Source organism: Bolinopsis microptera, chromosome 2 (genome assembly GCF_026151205.1).
Source record: "Bolinopsis microptera isolate Bmic1 chromosome 2, MBARI_Bmic_1.0, whole genome shotgun sequence".
In the NCBI taxonomy this organism is placed as follows: Eukaryota; Metazoa; Ctenophora; class Tentaculata; order Lobata; family Bolinopsidae; genus Bolinopsis; species Bolinopsis microptera.
In genome coordinates this window covers 21,563,109-21,587,146 of record NC_087073.1, presented here as the reverse complement: position 1 = coordinate 21,587,146, position 24,038 = coordinate 21,563,109, and the positions used below count along the sequence as shown (strand labels likewise).

Below are 24,038 nucleotides of genomic sequence, written 5' to 3'. Positions count from 1 at the left end.
CTCAAATCTAGAAGTAAAAGAACAACTTTAGTTTTCTTGTCAATAGTTATCAAGATGTCATTATGGATTCTGGTTGTTGCAGTTTCACAGCTATGAAACTTCCTATAGCCGGACTGAACTTTAGAAAGCAAGTTGTTATCCTCAAGATAACTGGTGAGCTGTATAGATACACACTTCTCAATGATTTTTGACAAGAATGAGAGATTGCTAATAGGCCTATAGTTAGATAGAGATTCACCGTCAAGGCCACGTTTCTTCAAACTTGGACGAATGAGAGCCTCCTTCAGTTTTATAGGAAACTCACCTTTAACTAATGATTCATTGACTATAAATGAGATCAGAGGAAGGAGTTCTGGGAGACACTTGATGAGAATCTTTGTAGGTATGGGGTCAAGATCACAGAATTTGTTAGACATATTCTTTATGATGCTTACTAGTTCTTCATCAGACACATGACGGAATTGTACTATCTTTGGGCTATTAGAAAGAGGAACAAATTCATCTGAGTTAGGAAAATCTTGCGATTGTTGTTCTAAATAAATGTTGTTGTATATGTTGTCGACCTTTGATTTAAAGAACTGTGCAAAGTTGTTAGCACTCTCAAGATTTGAAGAGCAAGAAGGTGTAGTAGTACTAACTTTTTCTTTATTGAGCAACTTATTAACGATGGAATAAGTCTTTTTAGCATCACCTGCACTATCTTGTAACCTTGTTTTGTAGAAGTGATCTCTTGTGGATACAATGACTGAGGATGCTCTCTCTGATGCTTTCCTGTACAGTCGTTTATAATCTGGGCAATCATGATTCTTTTGATACAGTCTCTCAATCTTTCTTCTCATTGCTTTTGCTTGTTGACAGTGTGTAGACCACCATTCAGCGTTATGATCTTTTCTTGGGATGAAAGTTTTTTCTTTAGCATGCTTGTCCAAAATACTGCTCAACTCAGACTCATAGATATCAACTGCACTATCGAGGTCATTGAAGCAATCAGTGTCACATAGTTTTGACTTAAGAATGTCCTCAACAAAAGCATCTAGGTCTATGCAAGCAATTTTTCTGTAAGTAATTGGTTCTAGAGTGCCTATGGGTGCTGGAGATACATTGCAATTGAAAGCAACAAAGTAGTGGTCAGACGATGTACCAGAATCAGTAATGACAGGATCTAGAACTTCAATGCAATCGTGAGTAAAAGAACCATCCCTGGTAATTACAAGATCTAATATGCCCCCATCTCTGTGTGTTGCAGCTGAAATTTGTTGCACCCACCCACAAGACTTAAGTAGTGAATTAAACCTTTGTGCAACTGAATCATTTTCGTCTTCAATGTGGATATTAAAATCGTGGACATCGTGCTTTTGATTATTGTACTGCTTATTATATAAAAATGAAGGAACACAAAATCAGGAATGATCCAGCAGTGCTTAAAAGATTCCAAGCGAAAAACTTCAGTGATACCAACGCATTTAAGAATAAGAGAAGACTTCACAAAGCCCTTGAAATAACCCTACAATATATAATGTTGTATCTTTATGAACCTGAAAACGAAAATATTCCAGAGTTAGCTGTTTTCCACAAGATTCGGGAGACCATGGAAGAAGTGGATATAACAAAACCTTTACAATGTGGTAAGGTTATGGGAAATAACATTCTCCCCTTATTCAAAGATCTGGACACTGCTGATAAAGATGCTCACACACATTTCTACTTAAAACATGGCCTTGCCACTCAGCGAACATGTTATGGTGATGAAACTGTCGATTTCAGACGTTTCCGGTTTGGTCTTGCTGGTGGTTCAAACCTACCAAACTGTTTTCTCTGCACTTATAAAATTAGTATAAATGACCTTAGAGTTGCTAAGCTGGACTGTCACCACATTTTCCATCAAAAATGTATTTTAGAGCTTTGGGCTCCAGGCGGAGAAAATTACAAGAAATGCCCCATTTGCAAAGAAAAACACTTTTTTGCTGAGTCCTATGAGCTGATCGAACAACTGCACAATCGCTTTTTTAAGTTTATCATCTTTGGAAGATGTGAAAGATGTTCAAGCTTTGAAGAAGAAAGGAAAGATTACCATGGTTTTCCTAACCTTTATGATTGATATTTTTGACTTTAAAACTTATGCACGAGTGAAACTTTTACATTCATTTGGTACACATCAGATCTGCATAGAATGCAGAAATTTTTAGTCACAGCAATTTTTTATTTATGTTTATATATATTTTTTATAATATTTATAGGTATCTCCATTAATAATTGAATAACTTTTTTATCATATTTCTAACCAATTTTTTCCTGGAATCATGAATTACATAATTTAAGAGGATTTTAATTTTGAATTGTAATAATGCACAATCTATAACCAGTATTATAATTTGGCAGATAATCAAGTGAGTGAATCGAATGAAATATGTTTGACTTATTAATTTTACTCATTTTATCTACAGTGAATACAATGCGATTTACTTTGTGAAGCTTTTTGTGTCATATTTCTGATGCACAACCTTCGAAACCTGTTTTTGATGTTATCGTCACAGATTCAATACACACTTCTTAAGCAATTTAACAAGACATTCTTGTACCATATTTACATATATTCATTTTAATACATTATTTATCCTTCATTATGATCGTAATTTTTAAATCTCCCAGTTCTTCCAGCTATGTTGCTGTTACTCATTGCCGTTCTTTTGGAACCTTCTGAAAGTCAACTGGTAGTCGACCACTCTATCCCTTCGAAGGAGGATTACCTTCAGTTGTATCAAACTTCTTTAGTACACTATCGTAATTCGGATTATCAAAGAACTCAGTATTTCACTGAATTGGCTCTTGCTGACAAAAGGTACATGTTTATTTTGATTCGAGTTTTGTGATATTGCTTTTTTGCTAAAATTTAATCCAGTTAAGGAAAATTTCCGTGCTAATCAACAATTAATGTTAATATTTTCACATTAACCACCTGTCCACTGACCAGGTATCGCGATGTGATGCTAGTAAAGTGTTTCCAGCGCTGTTCTGAGGAAGGTAGCCAGTCTTCTCAACAACTCTTCTTTCTGTCTTTGGTAACCGGCGAAAAGTGTACCAGAAAGTGTATGAAGAATCTGTTTGGACAGCCCCTTCAGTTGCCGTTATGGGTAAGATCTTTTACAGCAAGAACTGAGCAATTTCTTGAGCTTCCAATATATTATTATGTCATAAATTATAACAAATAATCGTTTCAGGCAATTAAAGATTTTAAAACTCGGAAGCCCTTCAGTTTTCTGCAGTTCTCCTACTACCAGATAGGAGACTTGACCTCAGCTTACGAAGCAGCCCTCGTCAACCTCAAGTATAACCAGGATAGTGAGATGATGCAGGGGAATGTTAACTTCTACGGTAGGAAGATCAGGGATCTATCTGGAATGTTGCGTCACGAGCAGCCGGACAGTTTGGACAAGTTCAACATGGGCGTTAAATCCTACACTAACATGGATTACGCTGGTGCCTCACAACACCTTGATTCAGCTCTGATACGTAAGTTTTGTTATTTTAATACCATTTTTGATGTTTTTGACACAGTGTTATTGTGTGTTGGTGACATTAAACGCATTAATTAAGCTTAATCTTTTTATTCAAAATGGTAATCTTCCATTTTCAGTGTACGTAGAAGAGGTAACGAAATGTAAAATACTGTGTGCTACTGGCTACGATGAGTTTGAAGGGAAGGTACTACCAGATCTAAACGATACCAGCACTTTCCAGGATCAGTTTGTAAAGTTGTACCACAAGGTAATGGAGTGCAGATACAGATGTCTGGGCAAGTTCGACAAAATGACCGACCTCAGAGAGGACTATCTTCCTCAACTGCTGAATTACCTGCAATTCAGTGCATTTCAGACAAAGGATCTCGAGTTCGCCTATCAGATAGCAGCTGCTTATCTTACTTTAAATCCAGGTGAATAGATCAGCTGACTCAGTAATTGTGAAAATAACTGTTCTTGATACGATTAGTTAATTAGTTAATTAGTTAATTAGTTAACCGTAAATTGAAGTTTATAATTAAGTCTAATTGGGAAGTAGCGTTACGTAGCTACATCAACATTCAACATGAACCTTTACTGATTACTCATAACACTTAACAGGCGATCAGACGATGACGAACAATCTGAAATATTACACCGAACAATTGGGAACTGTACCTGACCAACTTACTATGCTTAGCAGCCTTATCGAGGAGAATTCTTTAGACATGGTTCGTTATCTATTCGATGGAAAATTTACTAATTGATTAATATTCAACTGAGTTTTAATTAAGTTAATCTAAATATTCAAAATACCTCTCCTTTATTCTCTTTCCGATTGTAACTTATCAATTCCTATAATATATTTCTGTTGATTTGAAATATTATGAAATTTAATAATGTTGCAGGAGGTGCTGTCAGCAATAGTGGGTAAGAAGGAGATGAGGAAAAGGCTGAAAGATAAGCAGGATTACATGCTCGGTGATATGGGCCTCATTTCGGAACTCAACGCTGACAAAAATATTCTTTGGAGAAATTCTTATTAGTTGTATTCGATCTCTTTTGGAATGATGAACTTTAACTTTTTATAGTGGGAAATTTTTTAGCTTACTTTAATTTAAATTATAGAGCTTATATCATAAAATTCAAACATAAGTATTATAGATTTATAGACTTGGATACTGATGGGGGTTGACTTCTGGGGTTTACCCCAGAATCGCTATTTTAAAAAAGGGCTCACCTCCTCGCCAGCATTCCAGTCTTTAGTCACTTTCATTTATAATTCTGGGTTTTTATAATTTGTAAACTTTTCAATAATATCAATACTATATTCGAAGTTATCAATTCGGTAGCTTTTTCTATTTTTTTAGTTTATTTTTGTATGGGAATTTACAGAACTTTTATAAGGATTTCAAAATTTATTGCATTCAAATCTTTCAATTAATTTATATATTATCGTAATCGTGTATTAAACATCTATGATGTTATTAACTGTAACTATTTCATTAACAATTCAGCACATTAAGAACTTTTTGTTTCCCTCAATTTTTCCTCACAAATATCGAGTAAAGTATACAATGATATTAGTGGTCGTTTACATATTACGTAATCAGCCGAGAGGGGGGGGGGGTTCCAAATGATTACGCTAGTGTAATTTTGACACAACAATTATGTGTAAAACTGACTACAGAGAGGGGGGGGGGGTTAAAATTGTTAAAAAATTGATTACGTACTATGTGAACGATCTCTTATGTAGCAAATTGATTAAAAATAATGTTGATACGTTGAAATTTGATCGCAGGTTCACAGGATCAGCTATATATTGGACCTTTTATCTTTAGTGAAATCTTTAGTGAAATGCGAGTCTAAACGCATGGAGGCAGTTGTTCCATTTCACCACTTTGAAGAAGCTGTATCATACGAGACATTTGAGTTGTACTTGCAGAGCAACACTCCCTGTACGTTTGGGAACTGGATATCTGAAGACTGGCCAGCTCGACATACTTGGGTTTTAAAGGATGGCTCTCCTAACCTAGACTACTTGGATGAAAACTTCGGTTGCTGTAAAGCCTCAGTCACTGAATTCAACGAGAGGTTGGAGACTGGTTGCAGTGAACAAACTATCAGCCAATTTATATCATACTGGAAAAGTTTAAAGTCTTCTCGACATGATAAGATGAATGATGCTTTTCCAAGGGACAACTTCCTTTCCCTGCCACATTATCTTAAAGATTGGCACTTTGCCAAGAACACACCACCCGAATCAGTCTACCAAGTTCCTGAGTTATTCTCAGACGACTGGTTAAACAGATATTGGAAGACTAGAGAAGATGTGAATGACGATTATATCTTCTCTTACTTTGGACCAGCTGGATCCTACACGCCATTCCACGCTGATGTATTCAGATCTTACAGTTGGTCTATCAATGTGTGTGGGGCTAAGAAATGGCTAATCATGTACCCTGGTGAGGAGTTGAAGCTTGACTCACTGTCCCATCTAAATGTAGAACAGCAGTGCTCTGAGAAGAATTTAAAGTATGTTATCGTTATCCAGGGACCGGGACAAGGTATTTTTGTACCAAGCGGATGGTGGCACCAAGTTTTGAACACTGCAGATACCATATCCATCAACCACAACTGGGCAAACTTTCACTGTGTCCCGAGAATGTGGTGCTACCTTACATCCGAGCTGAGTTGGTGGAGAAGGAGATAACTGATTGTAGGGACCTGATGAATGAGCAGGAGTGGTTCGAGCAGTGCCAGCTCCTCTTGAGAGCCAATATCGGTTTAGACTTTTCCGAGTTTTTAGATTTTGTGTTAGCTAATCTTTATTATTTATCGCAATCCGATCACAATGTTTTAATTAGAGAATTATCGATAGAAAATAAGAGATCTTGTGATAGTTCATGGGACAATTGTGAAAATGTGATAAAATCGTTTAGTCAATTGTATAGCGTTAATGAAATAACGGATTTTGTCAGAAAACATAGGATAAGTTTTGGGCGTTAGTTCATGATATTTTGCCTGAAAGATCTTCTGCGTGTGTAATGCAGCGGAGCCCAGTTGTGGAGTCACGCATTTTACTATAATGTTTAAAACTTCACCCTATATTTGTTTGCATATTGTATACACTATACAGCCTGGCTGTTTTTTTTTTCCAAAATTGGGACAATCGTGTTCACTCTATTAAGTACAATAAGATTATACAAAGTTGATCGATCATTTAAATTGTTCTGAAATCTTCAATTTTCTATTGATTAGAATTTGTAATCCTAATTGACCATATTCACTTATTCAGTGCAGCTGTAATATATAGCTCTGCAGTTTCCCTGACCTGATCACAATATTTCAGGTAGCACAAGGTAATCGTTTTATGGATAGCAGTAACCTGTATTGCATATGTCGTGGCGTCTACAATGAGCACCGGTTTATGATAGAATGTCACGCGTGTAAAGAGTGGTTTCACGGGGACTGTGTGGGCATTCTGGAGAAAGAAGCTGATCAGATCGAGGAGTATTACTGCACCGCTTGTCAGAACAGTCACGGTCCTTCCAAATTAAAGAGCAACATTCCTCGGGCAAGTCACAAACCGGAGGAGTTTGAGCTTATTGAACATCCAGCCATCAAGAACTTTTACCAAGCACTGGACGACACTTCATTTCTTGACAGTAGCCACGTAGTTACCTACCTCGCTAATGGTACCTCCTTTTCTGCTGAGTATGTTTACGAAAATACTCTTCAAAAGCCTATTTTAATAGAAAGCATTGTCGGTTTAGGACTCATCGTGCCTCCCATATCTACTTCCAAAGATATTGAAAACTACTTGCCTCCCAGCCATCTCCTCAACATTCACGATATCTTAGAAAATGAGGAGAGGACGATAAAACTGACAGAATGGATCGAGCATTTAGATTCAGCTGAGAACTTGGACAATATCTCCATAGTTGATAAATTAGATATCAATGGGACAAAACTGTCAAGAATCATCAAACCCCCGCGACAATTGAGACAATTTGATCTTGTTGAGTCTTCTTGGCCAAAAACCGACGACAACGAAGACTTTATGTTCGGCAAGCCAAAACAATCGCTCTTTTTATCCATGGGAGATGCTGGTAGCTTTGTAGATTTTCAAATTGGTATGGTGGGTGCTTCAGTGTGGGTGTATAACATGCTCGGTTCCCGGACAATATACTTGGTTCCTCCAACTGATGAAAATTTGAAAATATACGAGGAGCGAACAAAAATAAACAGCTGTGATGATAGATTTTTCGGGGATCTGGCTAACGCTTGCTACAAATTGGACACTCGGGAGAATGAGTTTGTTTACATTCCCGGAGGTTGGATATTTGCTTCCTATCTCGATACCAAAGGTGTATCTCTGGTGGGCGAGTTTTGCAACATGTTCTCCCTGCCTCACCACATCCAATGTTACGAACTACAGAAGAGACTGAAGTGCCTGAACACGGTACGTTACCCTCATTTTGAAGTATTGGTGTGGTGTGCTGCTGAACACATACACATGCTTCTCTCCAGTAAGGAGTTTAGCTATAATAGACATGGCCTCATGGAGTCAGCTAAAGCTCTCGTTACAATACTGAGAAAATGGATTTCAAAAAAGGAAGAGCACCTTCATGCTCAAGAAATACCTCCCCATATCAACCCAACTAAACTAACCAACTCGATCGTGTACTCTATCGGGAAGATTAACCGCGGTAATAATCCCAAAGTGTCGCCCTTAAAAGTCAAAACTAAACCTGGTCCTTCAAAACGAGTGAAGAGTCCAGCTTTTCATTCGGATCATGTTAACATAGACACAAAAGAACCGCCTCCTCGAGGGGAGAAGTTGTTACTAAAATTCAACAAGTCACTTCTTTACTCTGAGCAGAACAACAGTGCTGAGGCCAATGTCGCCCAAGGGCCCATAAAACTTAGATTGCCCAAAATAATAATGAACAATGAGGTCTCACCTCCAGAAAAGTCAGAGAAGCCCGTTGAAACCAAAGTTGCAGTTGTTACGAAAAGTGGTAGAAAGAGAAAGAGGCCAAAATCGTTGGCCGATTTTGTCGACTCAGGCAAGTCAAGTAAACCCCTTTATGACAGCGACGACTCTATTTCGAAAACTGCAAACATTTTATCCTTGGGTGAGGTAGAAAAACCAGAGATAGCTAAGATTCGTAAGCGGTTAAAGAAGCAATCAGAAAAACAAGCAAAACAACAGCCGGTTAGCCCTCCAACTCCAGACACACCCAGTATAACTCCACTCACAATCCAAGCTAGAGGAAAGAGAAACACTTACAATGAAGAAAGTCCTGATGAGTTTGAATCAGAGAAATTCCTGAGCAAATGCAAGCAAGACTCTTATTACATTTACCCGACTATGGGTGTTCAGGACGCTAGTGATGAGCATACTGGTGAGTCTGATAACTGTTCATCAGCCACTCCCCTCAAACTCAAAGTCAGGTTACCGATACCAGATCGTCAGCCGACACCACCTCCCAAAACTCCTAACGTCAGCAAAAAAAGGACTGAATCAGTTAAAAAAGGACTGAGAACTCCCAAACAACGCCTCGGGAAGCTTCTGAAGATTGATAAATCGTTTATCAGACGGTAATATGTTTAGTGTTTACGAGTCATTCTTCTGATAAACTGCAAAGATAACGATCTCAATATAGATACCGATTATTTGTGCTTCAATTCGTATTTTTAAATCGTGGTCTTTCTAAAATCAGATCGCCACGTCTTGGGGCTTGTAAATATACAATTCTATGTTTGAGGGGTTATGTCAATTCAAATAAAAATCTGTTAGTATTTTCCGTTTAATAATAAATGATGTTCGGGGATATTAAGGTATCTTAATTAGTATTTATATTAGTACATATGTACATAAACATAGACACATGAGTATTGTGGTATTTCATTTTAAAACTGTCACTTTTAGGGAATTAAGTATAGATTTTACGCGGCAAACTAATTACTAGATTATTATTTTGTGTTGAAATTTGCATAGCAGCATACAGTCTTTTTACAGTCTTAGTTTCTAGGCCAAATGATTCCTTGCTTCCCTCGCGACATAAGACAACAGTCAGTGAACAACAGTTCAGGGATTTAACAAGTTTCGTCCCGTGGTTCGGAGTACATTTTAACAACTTAAACGTTCTATTAACATGTTAATTGGACTTGTTTTCGGTTTTTGAAGGGCGACAATTATTTAGTTGACCTAGGTGTCCTGTTATTTAGTTGACCTAGGTGTCCTATTTTTAATAGCAGCAGTTGTTATGTTATGGATTATTTATAAGCAGCTTTTTACCAAATGAAATAGGCATCATGGCCTTTTTTTGGCCTTTTTAATTCACATATATCATTTTAAAATTAGTTTTAGGTTAAAACGCGAACGGTACTTAATCATGTCATTATTTAAAATTGTTCTTAAACGTTTCCCAAATTTCTCAATGGTATTTAACATGATGTTCTATTCAATGTTTATTAAACCTATTTTATGTACAAACTACCTAAATTATAATTGTGTCCTAATTATTTTTGTTTGTTCTGCGTCCGATCATAAACTTTCAAACTCGAAAATTTTGATTCGAAATTGTTCCCTCCAGAAGGAATTTTAAAATCCTAAGTCTGTATCTACTCGTTTATTTAGCTGCAAACATTCCTTTCACCACTGATGATATAATTTATTCTACAGGGTAGGATGAACTGATTACCTTCTCCGACATCCTCGCATTATATGGGTTCCTGCTAACCTTTTTAAAACCTATTACAGTGTAGATATTAGATGAATCTGGGAGGTAAGAACATTCTAGTAACAGGAGGAGGAGCCGGTATAGGTAGAGGAGTTGTGACGTCACTCTCTTCTCACGGAGCCAATGTCTACGTCATCAGCAGGAGTCAGGCTAACCTGGACACTTTGTTGAGGGAGTGTAGTCACAATGTAGTCACTAAGACTCTGGATATTACTGAGTATGAGGCTGTTAGAGACTACATTTTATCTCTACCTCCTCTGGACGGACTCGTTAACAATGCTGCTACTGCCGTTATCAGACCTTTCCTGGAAATTACCACTTCTGATTTCGATGCTCAGATGGATGTAAATGTAAAAGGAAACTACTTTGTGGCCCAGGCAGCTGCTCAGAATATGGTTAATAACAAAAAGGCTGGTTCCATAGTTCATGTGTCATCCCAAGCGTCCCAAGCTGCTTTACAGGACCATTCCTTATATGGAATGTCAAAAGCAGCGCTAGATAATCTAGCTAAGAATATGGCCCTAGAGTTGGGGAGTCATGGTATCAGAGTAAACTGTGTAAATCCAACTGTAGTTATGACAGATATGGGGAGAGTTGGCTGGTCTGATCCGGCAAAAGCTGGTCCCATGCTGAGTAAAATACCTCTGGGAAGATTTGCTGAAATTGAGGAGGTTGTCGGTCCGATTCTATTTTTATTGAGTGATAGCTCTTCAATGGTAAATGGAACTACACTTCCTATTGATGGAGGCTTCCTTGCCATGTAAATTGTTAAAGTGATACCATTAATAATTCATTGTGGTCATTATTTTTATCTAGTAGTGATCGACACTGAAGTCATGACATTTTCATGTTTCCGTTGCAGATGGTTTTTTAAAACATCCGTTAATTTTTGTAACTGTATATGAGTTTTTATTTATAAATCGGGTAAATTTTATATCTCATGAAACGATTTCGAGAACTTGCTTTTAAAATTTACAGGATTTTTACTTTAATTAATTTTCAGTCGTCTTGACAACTATATTTCATTTTCACTTGTCCCGCTGATCCATATAATTGTTTAACTCCCACTCCTTTTACAACCTAATTATATACAATTTCATTCACAGATTTACAGTGCAATTAGCTTTAAAGTTACAGCTTTGAACCTACCTTGTTAACTAAATCCCCCAGGTATGTCGAGTGAGCGGGAAACACTAGTACTATGGCGGCGCCCCCTCACCACCCTCCTCTACTTCACCCTCCAACTCATCTCAGAAGTAGTGAGACTAACCACCCTCCTCCTCACCAACACCACCCTCATCCTCACCAGTGTGGTACTAAGTGCTGTGGTAGTGGCTGCTCTACACTTTGAGGGTCCACACCAGGTCTATGTCTCTGTTCTTCAGGACAAGTCAGCCTGGTGTCTCTACTGGTTGGGTCTGGGAGTGTTGTCTAGTGTAGGGTTCGGTACTGGACTCCACACATTCCTCCTCTATCTGGGACCTCACATAGCTAGTGTTACTATTGCTGCCTGGGAGTGCGGGTCTACTCACTTCCCTGAACCCCCCTACCCCGCTGAGATAACATGCCCTGACAGCGGGGAGCCCATGAGTATTAACTTGCTGGCTATCATGTCCAAAGTAAGGCTGGAGGCGTTTATGTGGGGGGCTGGCACTGCGCTAGGGGAACTTCCACCCTATTTCATGGCACGTGCTGCCAGGTTATCAGGGCAGCAGCTGGAGGACGAGGACTTTAATGAGCTGGAGGAGATTAAGGAGAAAGATGACCTGGACCTCTGGTCACGTGCCAAGTTACTCATGCACAATCTCGTTGAAAAGGCTGGATTCTTCGGAATTCTTCTATGTGCCAGTATTCCCAATCCTCTGTTCGATCTGGCTGGGCTTACTTGCGGACATTTCCTTGTCCCTTTTACAACATTCTTCGGTGCCACTCTGATTGGTAAAGCTATCGTTAAAATGCACATCCAGATGTTGTTTGTGATATTCATCTTCACTAAGCACCATTTAGAGGCGTTAGAGAACCTCATTGCTAGTATTCCTGAAATAGGACCCGCCCTGCACGCTCCTTTTGTGGACTACATGGATAAACAGAAGTTGAAACTTCACAGTGGCGGTAAAGAGGGTGGTCCCCCCACTGATTCTATGGTATCCAAATGTTTTGAGATCTTCCTCTTTCTTATGATCGGGTACTTTGTTTTGTCCATCGTTAATTCCATGGCTCAGCAGTACCATAAAGATGTGGTGGAGAAAAAGAAGGCGCAATGACTGAAGAGTAAGAAAAGTATCAAGCAAATGTAGGGAGTGAATTTGCGAGTGAGTTTGCGATGTGTGTTTGTTTGTTTGTGGTATTTATTTCGTGATTGTGATGTTTTGTGATTATACTGTTCTTCCTTCTACAGTAGTATTAGTATTGAATACTTTGCGGATTTTAGTTTGTTGTTGTTGATTAGCTTCTTCTCTCAGCTCGTTTTTAGCTGTTTAAATATCCTTTGATAATAATAAAATATACTTTTTAAATGATATGATGTTTGACAAAAGTGTTCTATAAATAGATATCACGTGATAGTTCACGTGCATGATGATTCCCTGTGGGCTATCGGATTACTCATTATTTTGCAGCAAAGATATTTGTGCATCTGAGACTTCAAGATAATAAGTTCTTGGCAGCAACAACGTATAATGTTTACTGAAATAGGCTTCAGAATTGGAAACATTAGTTATGATCTTTAAATGCTACCTTCAGTATTATTAATTTTGTTAATTATTACCCATTACATAACCTATGTACATATTAATAACCATCGGGAGTGATATACAGTTAGGAACAGTTAGGAAATTAATTATGATTTAGAATCAGTTTTATTTTTGCAACTTCTTGACATGCTATATTTACGTATGGGTTTCAACTTTTGTGATGTTTTAATTAAAATATTAATTAAGCAGATAAATAGCATAATTTTTCGTGTTGGACTGGATCCTGTATAATGTTGAGATAAACTAAATGTAATACTCTAAAACAATATTAATTGTAGTTTCACTGCCAATTTCTACATTCGTATTATTTTGAGGAATGCAGAGTTTCTCTTCAATCTCTATTTAGGGATTAATAATAAAACCACTCTCCGTAATCATGTCTAAGAATAAGCAATAAACTTGCAAGGGGGGGGGGGGGGCCAATGGCATAAATGGAGAAAATGGAGAATTACTCATGGGTTTTTCCATTTTCTCCATAGAAAAAGTCTCCATTTTATGCCATTTTATGCCATTGAAAACCTGAAAAATTTAGAATTTCGAGAAAAATTATTTAAAAAAAGATATTTTCGGCCAATAATGAACAGGGTATCATGAAACATGGAGAAAAGTGGTTTTCAGAAAAACTTTGAAAAATGTTGACTTAGAAAATGTTCGGTCCGAGTCATTTTCGATACGTACCTCCCGTTTCGAGAGCTCCCGATTCCGTGCTCGTGTTGCAAAGGGGAGGCCTGCCTTCCGAGATCGCATTACCTCGAGTCCAAAATTGTGTATCGAGGGGAAGGTGTGGACTTCGAAAAAATATTTTCGGCAAATAATGAACAGGGTAGCATGAAACGTGGAGAAAAGCGGTCTTCAGAAAAAATTTGAAAAATTTTGACCGAAAAAATATTTTCGGCTTATAATGAACAAGGTAGCATGAAACGTGGAGAAAAGTGTTTTTCAGAAAAACTTTGAAAAATTTTGACTTAGAAAATTACCCCTCGATACACAAATTTGGACTCGAGGCTTCCCCCTGGTAATGCGATCTCGGAAGGCAGGCCTCCCCTTTGCAATACGAGCTCGGAATCGGGAGCTCTCGATACGAGAGGTACGTATCGAGAATGACTCGGGCCGAAAATTTTCTAATTCAAAATTTTTCAAAGTTTTTCTAAAAACCACTTTTCTCCACGTTTCATGCTACCCTCTTCATTATTAGCCGAAAATTTTTTTTTGGTTTTTCGGTTTATCGAAGTCTGCACCTACCCCTCGATACACAAATTTGGACTCGAGGCTTCCCCCTGGTAATGCGATCTCGGAAGGCAGGCCTCCCCTTTGCAACACGAGCTCGGAATCGTGAGCTCTCGATACGAGAGGTACGTATCGAGAATGACTCGGGCCGAAAATTTTCTAAGTCAAAATTTTTCAAAGTTTTTCTAAAAACCACTTTTCTCCACGTTTCATGCTACCCTCTTCATTATTAGCCGAAAATATTTTTTTGATTTTTCGGTTTATCGAAGTCTGCACCTACCCCTAAATACACAAATTTGGACTCGAGGCTTCCCCCTAGTAATGCGATCTCGGAAGGCAGGCCTCCCCTTTGCAGTGCGAGCTTGTTTCGACTTTCGAGGATGTAGGTCTCACTTCTCAGTGCCTATAATTACTCTCCCCTATTACTCACTCCTGCTGTAGCCTGTAGAAATAACTTTACACTAGGCTTGAGTAATTATGAGTTTGCCTGAAGTGTGCCTCTACTAACCTAGTATAAGCATCTAGTAGCCTACTATGAGCTTTCATAAGCTTGTTACGCCCCTAGTAAGCGTAAATAAACATGTTAGGATGTCCAATTTAGGTGTTAAAGATCAAAATTTGAAGACAAAATTCATGGCATAAAATGGAGAAAATGGAGAATTACTCATGGGTTTTTCCATTTTCTCCATAGAAAAAGTCTCCATTTTATGCCATTTTATGCCATTTTATGCCATTGGCCCCCCCCCCACTTGCAACTTTTGCAAGTGGCATAAAATGGAGAAAATGGAGAATTACTCATGGGTTTTTCCATTTTCTCCATAGAAAAAGTCTCCATTTTATGCCATTTTATGCCATTTTATGCCATTGGCCCCCCCCCCCACTTGCAACTTTTGCGTCCCTTAACCCCAAATTCCTGGAAGGATGAAGAATGTGGAGCAAATGATAATTGGCACTCCCAACGGCCACTCCCCCACCTTCAAGAAGTTCATCAAGGACATAGCCGACTCCAAAACTAAATATGTAAGATGCTTTGCACATAAAACTACAGTTTGGAGGTTTACATTTTTTCGGATTTGGATACCTAACCCGAATTATCGGGCATCTTAAACTATCATATATTTCAGGAGGAATCCTTGGTCATGCAGGTAGAGGTCGATAATCTGAAGAAAGAAATAAAAACACCCTACGCAACTTCGGTAAGTAAATTTTACTTTTGTTCGGAATAACAGCTTTGTTCGCTATTTTCTTCGATATACTGTGAGTAAATTCCAGAATTTGCTTTAAAAACTTGACAACATAATTAATGGATCATAAGGATTGGAAGATGATACCTTGATACTAATATAAATGTGAACATTTTTAAACACAAGGAAATATTAAATGCTCTCTATATACCCCGTATTTAAAGTATAATAAGCATCGCTTCTCGGCCTTTTGGCTAAGATCAAGTGTAGTATCTGTTCTTATCAGTTTAATATCTGATACGCTACTCATCGAGTAGCTTCAATATTAAATTGATTTTTGGAAATCGGTCTAGGATGTGAAGCTTGCTTCAGCCAGACCACGAGTCTTCCCCGTATTGCAGTACCTCGGGGCTAGGCTCACCTCCCTTTGGGGAGGACCTATCAAACTAAATGAGATATTATCTTGGACAATCCTGCACTAACGCTTTCCCTATCTATATTTGTTGGTACAGTAAGTGTAAGTAATTGTAAGGACTTGGTAGTCATATAATTTACTTTACTTTACTTTACTTTACGTTGTTTAGCTGCAAAGCAGCAGGGTCATCTATGAAAACCACCCTTTTACTTTAACTTCGGACAACCATGGCCGGCACCAGCACTTACAGGAAACCGAAGGATCGATTACTAAGGCCAGCGACGGTTAAGGTATTATACCACACTTTCTTCGCCCGTGGCTCCGCTGCATTGATCATGTACAGCTCCTCATTTAACCCTCACACACGATTTCTCGAGCATTCGGCTGAGTAGACCGGGGGCTGCATAGGTCCATCGGAACCTTATTTTTTTATTTCAATAACAAAATAGTTAGAAAGAGTAAACTAAATTCCCATTAAAAGCTCCATGCCATGACGTGCTTTCGATTGGTACATGTAGTCTCCAAAACTCTTGCAAGTTGCCCAAATTGAAACCTCAAACAGGTCCTGCAGCCTCTCTGCTAGTCTAGAGCTAAACATACTCATTGTTAATATATTCAGGTTAAATTAGACTGAGATGTGACCCACTTGTGATCTTTTTGTGACCGTGTTCATAAACGAATAAAATAACGCTGACCACTTTCATCGCAGTATGCACCAGCTGAGGATGTTTATGTTCGAGCTGTATTTTCTGCGCCGTCAAACTGGCATGACGTAAATATTTATCTGGGTCGATTTTTTAAATCCAATGCCATTTGCCCGCCACCTTTTGTGGTAGCCGCGTCTACATAAACTGGTAAACGTAGCGCGCGAAACCCTTTACGCGTGATAAGTTCGCTGTATACAGTGTTCACAGTGGCATCACGCGCGTTTATTTAACTCTTTTACAGAATTTAAGTGACACGTTTTCAGTCTGTGCAGCACGAACGCTTGGTAAAGCTCATCTACATACACATGCTGGGATACGATGCTACTTTCGGCGTTATTGATGCCATCAAGTTTGCTCAACAGTCCAGTTTATTCTACAAGAGGGTTGGTAAGCACCTGCTTTGATTTATTCCGTGAAATTGAAGTTTTGAGTTATTGTTTAGATACTAGCTTTACTCTTGCTTCAATCATCCCATTTTTGGCACCGACTAGTTATACTTGGAGATTGAAAAGGAATGAAATATCTCAGTATTCAAAAATAGGAATTGACAGGATTATGCGTGCCCTATATTATACTATCTACCAATTATTCCAATAACAGTCCCAGTAGTCACGGCGGGAGCAGCTCTTTTATCATAATTCTTTTCAAACAATACATAATTATACAGAAATTAATTATTATAAATAAATCAAGATATACAAGGAGACAATTACTATAGCCCAGTATTTCGAACCCCAAATTATGTATTGAAAGAGTGGTCTCCAAATCTGTAGTGGGAAGCATAGATATGGGTTGTATCTTTCAAATTGAAAATATAACAATTTTAGTTTATCAACTCATTTGTCATTTTCACAGTCAGTGTAGAAATTAGGAAATGGAAAGTTTGGATCGCTAAAGTTGCTGTAATCAAGGAGCTTGAAATCCCACTTATAAATTTCATAAAATTTATCTACCAGTTCCTTATCCAATGTAGAAAATAACTCCCTTGCTTTTACTACTGACGTCTGCAACCTTGGATCAGTTTCTCTGTCATAAGATCCTGGCAAAGGAATATCTATTCCCACTGTCTGTAAGAACTCCGTGGACATTTGTTCCGCAAATTCCATCGGTAAAATATAGTCATAACGGACTTCGTTCACCGATAAAAACATGTTTTGAGGAGAGAAATGTGGATTTGCTGTTATTTTCTCGTTTTCTTTTACTGTATACCTTACATACTCCTCGAACGTTGGAGTTTTTATCTAGTTTCTAGTAAGTGAACTAGCCTCTTCGGATCGCTCCGAAGAAGAGCGAAATGCTGAATTTGAGAGACATTCCGTTCGGATTGAATGATCTCTAACTGAAGTTTTGGCAAAGTGTTTCCTTGTGTTTTCTCGCTGGATAGTTTCTGTCTGTATGCAGAGACAGCTCTCACCCAAGGGTTTCTCAATGCCACAATGCTGGTCGCTGTATTGATCTTCTCGTCGTATTTCCCGTTCCATGTTTTAGCGAAATTATGAAGTTTGTAGGGAGATGAGAAATTGAAATGTACATCGGGAAGATACTCAAGTCGACCTTTTAGTACGCCCTCTGCTTGTAGGAAGAGTTCTTTCCAGTGCGAACAACCTGTTTTAGGTATTCCCGTGAAAATTATGTTAGTATTGGGGAAATAATAAGTTTGATTGAGTAAGACATGCATCCAGTCAGATGGCGACTGGTAGGTGCTGTACATTTCGTCATAGAATCGGTTTAACTGTTCTTTTAACAACTCTTGAGATGGGATCTCGTAATCGATCGTGGATGAAACTGCTCTTAAATTTAGCTTGAAGTTTGTCTTTACGATGTCCTGGTAAAGTATCGAAAACAAATAACATGAAGCAATCAAAATAAGAACAGATTTGTAGAATTTTGACGTGATCATCAATAAACGGGGAAGAAAACGACAATAAAGGGTGCTAACATTGCGTATTCGTAATGGATCATATTTTCCAACCCACCGTATCATCATCAAATGATGTGCCAATGTGTAAACGTACATTTGTTAGTTTGTTCGTTTATAGAACCCGTCCCCAATCTCGCATCGGAAAATGACTAAACTCAGGTCTGACTATGAATACGGGTGGTACCTGCAAGTGTCTTCATTAAGCATTTAGAGTTCTGTAAAACTGCAGTTACAATTGCATGTGCTAGAGTATTTTTAGTATATACGATCGACATCAGGTCTAAATCCTTACATGCTTCCAAAATTTTTAATTGACATTTAATCTATTTCAGGGTATTTAGTTTCGTCTCTGCTTCTTAACCCGGGACGTGAGGAATCTCTCCTGTTATGCTGCTCTTTACAAAAAGTAAGGAAGAGAGCCGGACTATATCAGTCGAACCCTTCATTTTAATGCCATGTGTGGTTTTTTAAATAAACAATTTGAAATGCTTTTGAACCCAATTAAAGTTCGCTGTTACCCTCAGGATCTTGCATCAGAAAGTGTTGTGGAGCAAAGTATGGCTCTCACTGCCATCTGTCAGCTCATGGGAAAAGATACAATATCTGCTTTTCTTCCTACTATCATCAAAAAGCTATCTCATCCGAAGTTAGTTTAATAAAATGACGCGAAAGTTCGTGATAACCTTCGTGACATTACTCTTTTCTATCCAACCACGTTTATGTCATCTATACTACTAATCTCAAAATGTGTGTCTGTCTGTCTGTCTGTCTGTGTGCGTGTAATTTCCGAGCGGCTTAATCAAGAAAACGGTAAAACTTATGGGACTGGTTTGTTCGGTACATAGTTTCGACAAAACCCTGACGAAGCCAATATGCAATTTTTTAATCGGCCGATGGTAAGTGGTTAAATTGATGGTTTTGTACCACAAATGTGACATAAAATGGCTCACTTTTTCTCCCTCCTCGCTCTCTCTCCCATTACTGCATATGCAGCGTTGGTACATAAATCGGGGATAAATCATAATTAGGTTATTCGGCAATGTATCAGCGGCAATATTCACTGTTATGTAATACTATAAGCTTATAAGGTTGGGGGAGGGGGTTTTGTTTGCGGTTTGTTTGGACTATCAGAGAGTTCATACTTTCATACGACAATGTAATGCGTGTTTTCGAATATAATAGGCGGGTTTATACTTTTGGATTTCAACTGCGATAGTGAAGTTCCGGCCGTTGGCACGGGTTATACTAGTGTTATTATAATTTGTAATTGAAATTAATATTACTTTCTCCTCTCCCTTCCCAGAGAGATAATCAGAAAGAAAGCAGTAGATGTTTTGTACCAAATAATATTACTTTCTCCTTCCCAGAGAGATAATCAGAAAGAAAGCAGTAGATGTTTTGTACCAGTTTCTGCGGGAAATGCCAGAACAAACACACGATGAACGTTACTTGAAGGCGTTGTGTGATCCTGATGCTGGGGTCATGATATCTGCTCTACCTATATATCTGAAACTTTGTAAGGTAAGCCACCTTAACAACACACGCAACAATGTGGAGTGCACTTTAGCTTTGTAAGGTAAGCCACCATAAGAACACACGCAACAATGTGTAGTGTACTTTGACTCAATTTTCAACGAAAGCAATTGGTTAGTATAATAAGGGTTAACTCCATTCTATTTTTGGTCCATATTACTTTGAGTATTAAATACTTTTGCTGAGCTATCGCTAACTGTCTGCTAATCACCTAGGAACAGCCGGATAAGTACCGTCACATGAACAAGGCGTTTACAGACATATTGATCCAAATAGTTGAGGGGCGACTTCACAACAGTTTCAACTACCACACATTCCCTGCTCCCTGGGCCCAGGTCTACCTCCTTCAGATACTACACTACTTGGGCTGTAATGATAAGCAGTAAGTTTTAACTTAAATTGGCGGGAACCCGGACTCAAGCCCCAATATTCCGCTTTATATTTGTATGAAAACTTAACCTTAAATTTTAGTATGAAACGTAGTTCTTGAAAATCATACCATTGAAAATTGTTTTCTTTTTCTGTAACCTATAAGTTGCGTCTAACCAGGTTGAGTGAGAATATGAGTCACGTGTTGCACCTGGTGATAGCCAGAGCTTCAGGGAAGATGACCACCCCTCAGGCTGCTGATGCTGCTGTGGCTGTCTTGTACCAAGTCTGTCAGACTATCTTGTCTATATATCCTAACCAGGACCTTATCCTTCTTGTTACCCGCAAAATAGATGGTACGTCAGATGAAAGTTTTATCTTAAATTTGTGTTGAGCAAGTCAGCCTTTTCGATCTAACCGAATCAGTTTTAGAAATATATCCGGCGAAACAATTTTTCAATTTCAGAGTTCTTGAACAGTGCAAGCAACAAAATACACCTTGGTCTGCAACTGTTGGAGAAACTTTGCGAAAAACAGCCCTCAATCGGAGCAACATTTATACCACAAGGTTTGTACGCTAATAACCAAACTGTTCCTGGGGGATATTCGAGTACTACATTTCTTTTATCGCGTTATCTGATCATATGTAGTATGTACCTGCCCTCTTGAAATTTGTATCACAATATCAGTTGTATCTAGATTAACTCTGTGTTTCAGTGTACCAGTATACCTCGCACCAGTGCACCATGATTAGAGACGCTGCTATTAAAGTACTACGGGTCGGGGTTTCGCCTGATACTCTGACTGATGCTACTAGAGTTCTTTTAGACATTTTATCAGACTCAAAGTAAGTTTTGAGTATAATTCTAGATTTTAGTTCACGAAATGTCATCATCCTTAGATTTGGTTTTAGAATATGTTTTGTTATTTTTAAGAGTGTTTAACGTAGCACATTTTAAGAATTTTCCTTTTTTTTTTCAAAGTTTTTTCCGGATATTCAGCATTGATTTTCGACACATAAATGCCTAAAATCTTTCCAAGATTTACTGTGATAAAAAGTAATTCAAATTTCTATGAAAAATGTAAATTCTAAATAAACTGAACCTCAGTTGCAGTAAGGAGCTAGAAGCAGAATGTTGCTCCACACTAGCTGAGATAGGAAGAAAGCATGCACCCAGCCCCGCTTGGTATGTGGGACTGCTCCTGAAAATACTTGCTATCGCTTCCCCACTCCCCTCCACCTCTCCTTCTCCCATCCTTAACACGTGAGTACTAGTAGTACTACTCACTGAGTAGCTTTCTCCGGTTCGCAATTAAATTTTGTTTCTTCTAACTTTTTAATTGCAGACTTCAAAAGTTAAATAAATCCACTGAAAAAATATTAATTGAACTCTTAGGTTGATCAACTATTGCACAACTACAATCGACGCTGAAGTAAAAACTCTCATCCAAAAAGCTGCCCAAGAAAACGACGACATAAACTCTCAGAAATCTTGGCTGAGTATCTGGGCGCTGGGAAGATATGATCCTGATTTTGATAGAGCCGGAATTTGGGTTAACAAGATCAAATCCTTATCTGGTTCGTATTTAGGAAATTCTTCACATTTCTCATTTTATCACTACGAGTTATCACCTATTATAAACTATTATAACAAGGGGTCGTTCACATATTACGTAATCAGCCGAGGGGGGAGGGGGGGTTTCCAAATGCTTACGGTTGATTACGGGGGGGGGGGGGGTTTCGGTCGTTGATTACGTAATCAACATTTTCTTTTTTACCCTCTAGAATAATAACAATTTGACAATATTTTAATTCAAATTCCACTCACTGATAGTGATAAAATTTAGAAATTGATCGAATATCCGGCTGTAATAGTAAGTAGTTTAGAAGGTGCTTGCCCGGATATCATAACAATGATTTCGGCTCATCATGATAGCATGATCAGGGTAGCATGAAACATAGAGAAAAGTGTTTTCTAGGAAAAAAGTCAAGGGGGGGGGGGTCAGGTCATGATTACGTAATATTGCAGTCAGGAGGGGGGAGGGGGTTGGGTCTTGATTACGGTTGATTACGGAAGGGAGGAGGGGGGTAAAAATTGCTAAAATATTGATTACGTAATATGTGAACGACCCCCAACTATTAAATATCAACTATTATATCAACTATTATATCAACTATTATAACCTCCACAAACCCCCAGATAACCAGATAAAATGGTTGCTAGACAGTCTTGTAGTTTTAGTAACTCGACTAGGTGCACTGCCCGCCCCCCTCTACTCCACCCTACATCCCTTCACCAACAGCCCTTCCCCCATCATCAGACAGCTGGCTATTGAACTTGTCAACTTGTCAGACCTTCCTAATGTCACTGACTTATTTAATACACAAACTGATGTGAGTTATTATTGGTTCTAGAGTTGAAGTAAAGCACGTGACCTAAATTACAAAGCACGTGACCTAGATTACAAAGCACGTGACCTAAGTTACAAAGCACGTGACCTAAATTACAAAGCACGTGACCTAAATTACAAAGCACGTGACCTAGATTACAAAGCACGTGACCTAAATTACAAAGCACGTGACCTAGATTACAAAGCACGTGACCTAACGGGTGCTATCCCGCCAGATGTTATCAGTGCTGATAGAGAAACTAGCTAATACTCCCGATGCTGGTCTCGAAAACACCACAGCTCACAAACAGTTCCTTACTAAGTTCAGAAAGCGAGCAAATGGTCCCACTGAGAAAGTAGAGTTTGGCCATGATGTTCAGGTCAGTTATAATTCGTCATCTTTTTATTCTTGTGATTGAATCGCAATTGTAATTCTCTATTGAGAAGGTCATCAAATCGTATACATTGTACAATATACATTGTACAATGTACAACTGTCAATCTATAATTCATGGTTGTTACCAATTATATTGGTCCTGTTCAGGAAGAAGGACCCAAACAGCGAGTAAATGTACCCTCTAAGGACGGCACTCCCAACCCCGCTGCTACCTGGGTCAGTTATCACGAGCACATTCCTGAGGAGGCGTCCGCCAATGACAAACCTGAACCCCCACTGTTAGTCCTTTTTATTATCTTGAGTGATCCGACTAAGTTTGATACTTATTTGGAAGAATTGAGAAAGAGCATTCACCCATGCAAAGTTTTGAAAGAAATTCATCATTATATATACCTAAATTTGTAGTTTGTTAATAACCGATTAAATAAAGTTAAACCTCCAGCTCACAGCCAGCACTACGCAGTACTTATAAGTGGGGCGAACACTCCAAACAGACTAGAGCTACTCACAGTGACCCAACTAGATGTTAAGTGTCAAGTAAACAGGCAGGATCCAGGAACCGTGCTCTCCTTATTTCATATCGCTTTCTCTAAGACAAAAATAAATTGATAAATCTTTGTATAAATGAAAATTCTGGTAGATTCCAAACTTAGCATTTGATAAGAGGAATAATTTCTAAATTCTTTTGACTTTTAAGGAATTACTGCAGGATTCGTTTGAATAGATTTCAGAAAAAAATTGATTGTTATGATTGTTTTATTTTCGTATATTTCTTGCTGATATTGATTGTTAAAATTATTGTTTTTGAAATTATGTCTATGATCGTTTAATTGCTTTCATTTTGGTTCCTAGAATAATAATTAATTTGCATACGAAATTGTATCTAGTAAAT

General features: G+C 38.3%; 6 protein-coding genes and 1 non-coding gene across 8 annotated transcripts; all 7 read left to right on the top strand.

The window, feature by feature from the left end:
* The first annotated feature begins 2,653 nt into the window (after nucleotides 1–2,653).
* On the top strand, nucleotides 2,654–6,352 carry LOC134810989 (prolyl 3-hydroxylase 2-like). Its single transcript, XM_063817686.1, has 6 exons — nucleotides 2,654–2,839; nucleotides 2,972–3,131; nucleotides 3,219–3,510; nucleotides 3,635–3,931; nucleotides 4,119–4,228; nucleotides 4,406–6,352. Exons 1-6 carry the CDS (start codon nucleotides 2,661–2,663, stop codon nucleotides 4,541–4,543), a joined length of 1,176 nt encoding a protein of 391 aa, XP_063673756.1. The 5' UTR covers nucleotides 2,654–2,660; the 3' UTR covers nucleotides 4,544–6,352.
* LOC134810990 (2-oxoglutarate and iron-dependent oxygenase JMJD4-like) lies at nucleotides 5,371–6,352 on the top strand. The gene has a single exon (XM_063817687.1). It carries the CDS (start codon nucleotides 5,371–5,373, stop codon nucleotides 6,208–6,210), a length of 840 nt encoding a protein of 279 aa, XP_063673757.1. The 3' UTR covers nucleotides 6,211–6,352.
* Nucleotides 6,353–6,840: 488 nt separating this feature from the next.
* LOC134826269 (lysine-specific demethylase 7B-like) lies at nucleotides 6,841–10,024 on the top strand. The gene has a single exon (XM_063838584.1). It carries the CDS (start codon nucleotides 6,871–6,873, stop codon nucleotides 9,106–9,108), a length of 2,238 nt encoding a protein of 745 aa, XP_063694654.1. The 5' UTR covers nucleotides 6,841–6,870; the 3' UTR covers nucleotides 9,109–10,024.
* Nucleotides 10,025–10,281: 257 nt separating this feature from the next.
* On the top strand, nucleotides 10,282–11,267 carry LOC134826702 (L-xylulose reductase-like). The gene has a single exon (XM_063839191.1). The coding sequence runs from the start codon at nucleotides 10,282–10,284 to the stop codon at nucleotides 11,011–11,013; it is 732 nt and encodes a 243-aa protein (XP_063695261.1). The 3' UTR covers nucleotides 11,014–11,267.
* Nucleotides 11,268–11,327: 60 nt separating this feature from the next.
* Nucleotides 11,328–13,268, top strand: LOC134826701 (vacuole membrane protein 1-like). Its single transcript, XM_063839190.1, has one exon. It carries the CDS (start codon nucleotides 11,422–11,424, stop codon nucleotides 12,511–12,513), a length of 1,092 nt encoding a protein of 363 aa, XP_063695260.1. The 5' UTR covers nucleotides 11,328–11,421; the 3' UTR covers nucleotides 12,514–13,268.
* Nucleotides 13,269–15,147: 1,879 nt separating this feature from the next.
* Nucleotides 15,148–23,963, top strand: LOC134811946 (AP-4 complex subunit epsilon-1-like). Of its 2 annotated transcripts, none has more exons than XM_063819116.1 (16): nucleotides 15,148–15,249; nucleotides 15,354–15,425; nucleotides 16,799–16,918; nucleotides 18,789–18,862; nucleotides 18,981–19,102; nucleotides 19,824–19,977; nucleotides 20,205–20,371; nucleotides 20,539–20,714; nucleotides 20,825–20,926; nucleotides 21,076–21,205; nucleotides 21,468–21,623; nucleotides 21,756–21,937; nucleotides 22,560–22,753; nucleotides 22,986–23,129; nucleotides 23,294–23,424; nucleotides 23,589–23,963. In XM_063819116.1, exons 5-16 carry the CDS (start codon nucleotides 19,014–19,016, stop codon nucleotides 23,674–23,676), a joined length of 1,713 nt encoding a protein of 570 aa, XP_063675186.1. In that variant the 5' UTR covers nucleotides 15,148–15,249; nucleotides 15,354–15,425; nucleotides 16,799–16,918; nucleotides 18,789–18,862; nucleotides 18,981–19,013; the 3' UTR covers nucleotides 23,677–23,963. The 2 variants fall into 2 exon arrangements, with proteins under 2 accessions (XP_063675186.1, XP_063675185.1); XM_063819115.1 differs by having other exon boundaries at nucleotides 15,154–15,249; nucleotides 16,799–16,922.
* Nucleotides 15,648–15,839, top strand: LOC134812066 (U2 spliceosomal RNA). Its single transcript, XR_010159885.1, has one exon. It is a non-coding gene; the product is annotated as a U2 spliceosomal RNA (small nuclear RNA).
* Nucleotides 23,964–24,038: the final 75 nt, after the last annotated feature.